The sequence below is a fragment of the Anneissia japonica genome, unplaced genomic scaffold (assembly GCF_011630105.1).
Source record: "Anneissia japonica isolate Jap-2015-1 unplaced genomic scaffold, ASM1163010v1 scaffold1826_len1998817_cov189, whole genome shotgun sequence".
Classification (NCBI taxonomy): domain Eukaryota; kingdom Metazoa; phylum Echinodermata; class Crinoidea; order Comatulida; family Comatulidae; genus Anneissia; species Anneissia japonica.
The window spans coordinates 322,909-328,609 of record NW_022742159.1 but is presented as its reverse complement, the minus strand read 5'-3'; the positions used below and the strand labels follow the sequence as shown (position 1 = coordinate 328,609).

Sequence of the window (5,701 nt, the reverse complement as noted above, 5' to 3'; positions counted from 1 at the left end):
GTATATATATGTGTGTATATATATATAAGTATGTATATGTGTGTATATATATAAGTATGTATATATATATAAGTATGTATATATGTATGTATATATATATATAATATATATATAATATATATATACACATACATATATATATACTTATATATATATACATATATAAGTATATATATGTATTTATAAAAGTATGTATATATGTTATAATGTATATATATATGTATATATATACACATACATATACGCACATATATATATATATAAATATATATACATACATACATACATTATAACATGCATACTTATATGTACGGTTGGGTCAAATTTGTGTGGTGGTTGAAAAATACAGTCTTTATGGCCCAAAATAGTGATTTCAGACTACATTGGTAATGTAATTCGACAGGCAAATTACAGTAACATTTTTAGCAAATTTCTTTGAAAAAATATCGTAGGCATAGGGCCTAGCTACGTATACAGTATTTTCATTTTACAGTACGTAGTTTGGAACGATATCAGAAGTGGGGGTGCTGGCTGTGGCCTGCTATTAGGACTACAATTTATTTGAAAATATCTTGGGTCCGATCGTCCACACCAGTTGGGCCCAATCGTCTATCACCCGAAGTTTTCATTACGATTATCAAGAACGTACACGATCTATGCCCTGGGCTAGGCTTAGCTTGCTGTCGTCACTCTGCTACGTATACTACACTACAACCGTATAACAAAGAAAGCGACCCACGTGGTGCATTCTTAAATATTACACACATTATTTAATTGTATTAGACGATAACACGATATCATTGATTGAACGATCTAACTAGGCCTACCCTTGCATCGCAGTAATACTGAACTAGGCCTAGCTTAGGCCTCATGTTTTTGTGGAAAGCTAGATAGTCGTTATGTACCCAACAGTCGGCTGCCTTTATATTTTCACCTGTTTTCAGTTTGCATTCAAAGAGTACATTGCTGCACAGCCAACTGTCGGGGATATAGTACCTTCATATGACTACTCATACGTATACAACAGAAAAAAACGTTGCATGGACTAAGTGAAAAATGGACATCTAAATGAAGAAACGATGTATTTCAGCAAGTATTAAAACATTTTAGTTTTATTTTAGGCCTTCTTCAAAATACCTATGCCTACAGCAGATGAATTTTTTTCCGTAAAACCAAAATAGTTTCATCCATGCCGACATTCCGGTCGGTTAGCGTGAGCCCTGACTGAACTCTGCAAACTTCACATCGATCTTCGCATCGCGATGTAAAACAAAATGTCGGAAAACTTTTCTTTGACGCATGCGCATTTGCATAAATGTCTACACACACACATACACACTACACACAATAAAAAACATAGGAAATAGCAAGAGTGATTACAATAGTTCCTATTGCATTACATGCATAGGAACTAAAAATATGTCAGGATTTTTCAACTATAAACAACTACCAAAAACAATATCAAGTGTACAGGTCTCCCTCTAATTAAAGACCACCTCCAATTAAAGACCACTTTTCAGTAGTCCCAAATTAACAAATTTCTTTTATTTCTATTATTCTAATTAGAGACCAAAGCTAATGACCATGCGAACTCTGGTCCCAGAAGCGGTCTTTAATTGGAGGGAAAACTGTAAATGGCTTGTATCTTGTGAATGGGGCTACCACTGTATAGTAAATATATTCTGTATTAAAATTAAATAAGACAAAGAATTTTGAATATTGCGGTTATGAAAATACAAAATTAAGTACCTGTTAAATTGGATGAACACAAGATTCCATAACTCAAGTACATCCGGGTCATCCAGGTTCACCAGGTGCTTTGCATCTCGTCCGCCAATGCGGTCATAATGAATCTCGGTACATGGTCCGCATGGCCCGGTGTCACCCATCTCCCAGAAATTGTCTTTCATTCCGAATGGGAGAACTCGGTCTTCAGAGATTCTATAATGAAATATTACATATTTCAATCATTAAGTATGATTAATAATATTATACGATGTCTTCAATTTGTTATAAAAATTTCCAGAATATTAAAATAAACAATTAAATCAATACATACATATATAATTATAATAAATATAATATGTTAGACTTATATAGCGCTTCATTACAGCAAGGCCTCTAAGCGCTTTACATTATTACCCGTGGTCATTGGAACACACGCTCAGCTCCAAGGTAGAGAATTCCATAATATTGCAGCTGTAATCAGTGCGTTTTTTTGTGCTCCTGGGTGGAATGAGACAACCGTAGGTGAAGTGTCTTGCTCAAGGACACAAGCAAACTTGCACAGCGAGGGATTTAACCTCAGACCTATTGCTGAGAAGCAGAACCAAAACCACTCCTATATAATTTTTTATATTCCAATTCTAAATTTGCTTTCAAGATGTACTTCAGTTTTCTCTACACACGACCAATTAATTCATCTTTTTTCTTTACTCACCCTAGGTCTATCCAGATCTGCCGACACTCTAGGTCAGGCTCTAGGCCTGCCTCTTCAAAACCGCCAAAATATGTGACGTAGAGTCTGTCCTTCTCCAGCTTATAGACATTGGTCATCAGGTCCCAGGCCATTGCACAAGCTTCTTTCTAAATGAAAATAATTTAACACATTGACTGCCAGACCTATTTTTAAGGTTCCTTCCCTTGTGCCAAAACAAGTTTACATGACAAACATACTTTTTTGAAATTTTATTTAGTCATATATCATCAAAATGATGTGTCTAATAAATTGGCGAGAAAATATTAGGGGTGGGGGGTGCGAGAAAACTTGTCGACGGCACAGTGATAGCACTTTTTATTGACTATGCGAAGTGCGAGTTATCTTGTCCGCTTTTTGCATAGGTTGGTATATGTTCACTTGTGACGCTCGAGTGTACTACCGGCAACATAACACAACAAACATACATAAGTTGTTATACGTTATCGTCCAAGTGTATCTTCCTCTAACTACCAGCCGTTGAGTCTGTGGTTCTACTATGTATAACAAAGAAGTTATAAACGCTAGAATGTTACCCCAATTTTGATGAGTATACTCGTCCCTGGCACCCTCAGCAACACCCTGTGGGCGTGTATACTCGTCGCTGGCAGTCAACGTGATTATAATCCATTCCGCACCTCCCCTAAATTGTTTTTTTTAAATTTTTTTTTTTAAACAGATAGAATATAATAAAACTGATATTGGTCCTTTTCAAACAAAACAATAGTGTCAATATAAGGTTGCTTCTGATAGAAAAGTAAATAGAGCCTTAAATTACCAATCAACCAATACAAACCTTGAAGAAATCACCGAATGACCAGTTGCCCAACATTTCAAAGAATGTATGATGGTACACATCCTTGCCTACATCATCAAGATCGTTATGCTTTCCCCCGGCACGAATACACTTCTGCGAATTAACCGCACGCTTCAGCTTTCCCATGTCGCTATTTGGATCAACTGTGCCGAGGAATATTGGTTTGAACTGATTCATACCAGCATTGGCAAAGAGAAGCGTGGGATCGTCCATGGGGATTGTAGATGACGAGTGAACATATTTATGGTCGAGTGTTTTGTGCTTCTTGAAGTAATCAAAAAACATCTCACGGACTTGGGCGGAAGTTAAGCTTGTATCCATGGTTTGTAAGGCTATTTTGTAACCACTGTAACAGGAAAGAAATTTAATAATTTAAATTTTATTCACCCAAAAAAGTAAACAAAGTTTTAGTACAGTAACAATTGAAATGGGGATTTTTTTTTTTTTATTTCAAAATGTGAATATGAAAGTAAATATTTCAGAAATTAAAATTTACAATTCAAAACTGCTACAGCTGGGTTCAAAAATGTAAATAATTTTTTAAATATTATATTTTTCTAACTTATTTAAAAATGCATTTTAATTCATGAAAACAGTATAAGCCTAGCCCAGGCTAGTCTAAAAATTGTAAAAAAAAAACAAACTTCACACAATGGGGAATTCTACTCTGGTCGTACTACAGGCCTGAACCCACAGGCCTAGATGCACAAAATAATTATAGGCGGGCGGGGCACACGCTCAATCTAGCCTTTTTGGTTTCATTCGCAAAGTGAGCGCAAGGCTAGGGTGAAGCAACAACAAACCATCTGCTAAATAGTAGCACAACTTTTCAGCTACTGTACACCTTAGTAGTGTACTATGAAAGTTAAAAATGTTATTTATATATATATATAAAAAGATAAAAACTTACTAAAATTAGAACTTCACAACTTTTAGGTAACCACACAACTCAATTTCATCAGCCAACGTGTTATTTCGTTTCGTCGGTTGACGCAATAAATGTGTCTATCACCACGGTTGGTCACAGTGCACTATCCTCTCTCCACACACGAGGCACTGTTATATGGGTAGTACATGTCAAATTCTATAGGCACGGTCACCGGGTTTTTGTTGTTTTGTTGTTGCTTGCTTTATCCTGTGATCCAGTTGCATATAGGCTACATGATCTGTTTCCATACGAGCTTAAATTTTGAACTATCCAAGGTTCGTTTAATTTGTTCTTGCGAAAATTCATTTGGTTGTTCTTCAATACATTCTCTATAAACCAAACCATTTATACAAATATTACATATTATAACAATACAACTTCTTGGGCTTTAAATCTAGGCCTAGGGCCTAGCCGGGGTAGGTAAGTAGGCGTCACTCCCGGTGTGACAGCTCAGCGCTGGTGACAAGCCTTGGCCCTAGTAGGTAGTACTACCTAGGCCCGGGTCTGGGCCCTAGGCCTAGTAGACCCAAAAGTCAAAACCTTAGTAATAGCTATCTAGAGGCTAGGCCTAGGCCTGTAGTACTAAACCAGCCAATGCCATTATGAATACCGAGGTCCTTATTGTGTAATTTTATTTTTAATTAAAATAAGACAGTCCTTCTTCAGACACAGTGTGGCTAGACTAGGCTAGCCACTGATGGGACAGTACATAACGAATTACCTGCCCTCATCACTTTTATTTTAAAAAAGAGTGAAAATCTAATAATATATTTTTTTCTGTGTGCCCTGAATTGTTGCAGGAAAAGCATTCATTGTTTTACTAACATGTATGTGATGTTCATGAAAGGAGGTTGCTGAAAAAGAGAGGGATATCTGTCACAGTCCTTAGCTCATATAAGGCATAATCCTAATTATTTAACCATATATTTTCATATCACTTTTCATCACTTTTAAATGCCAATAAATCCTGACCAGACTATCAAATTTTATTGTGACATGCCTAAATGGTCATGATGACATCATATAAAATACATGGTAAATTACTATTTAATTTTTTTCTCTTTGATATTGTAGATTAAGTATGTCATCACGAGCTGTTAGGAAACTCCATGGTGACACTAGCTTGGATTTTCTTGCCCCTGTACTTGAACGGGAATCAGACACCTCAGGGGATGACCAGACGCCAATCAAGACAAAGGCGAATTTATTTGAGCTCGTAAGTTAAGCACTGTTGCAGCCAACTGAGTGAGTCGGGAAAGAACGGTCTAGGGTCCTAAATAAGCAATGTTATCTTTTACGGTTTTGCCAAAACTTTCATGTGGAGAGAAAATTAAAACTGGTCTCCCTCCAATTAAAGACTACTTCTCGGATCAGAGTTTCCATGGTCTTTGGTCTCTAAATTAGAATGATAAAGATAAAGACATTTGTTACGTTTGACCACAGAAAAGTGGTCTTTAATTGGAGGTAATCTTTAATTGAA

General features: G+C 36.2%; 1 protein-coding gene across 2 annotated transcripts in view; it reads right to left on the bottom strand.

The window, feature by feature from the left end:
• The window catches only part of LOC117118995 (alanine--tRNA ligase, cytoplasmic-like), a 14,517-nt gene extending 10,179 nt beyond the window's left edge, over positions 1 to 4,338 (bottom strand). Inside the window, exons 1-4 of one of the 2 annotated variants that reach the window (XM_033263768.1) lie at positions 4,204 to 4,338; positions 3,273 to 3,639; positions 2,441 to 2,586; positions 1,750 to 1,941 (exon numbers count right to left, since the gene is read on the bottom strand). In XM_033263768.1, the coding sequence (XP_033119659.1) occupies positions 1,750 to 1,941; positions 2,441 to 2,586; positions 3,273 to 3,614 (680 nt within the window). In that variant the 5' untranslated portion in view covers positions 3,615 to 3,639; positions 4,204 to 4,338. Of the gene's footprint in view, positions 1 to 1,749; positions 1,942 to 2,440; positions 2,587 to 3,272; positions 3,640 to 4,203 lie in introns of those variants that run through there. The other variant, XM_033263769.1, reaches the window with a different exon arrangement.
• Positions 4,339 to 5,701: the final 1,363 nt, after the last annotated feature.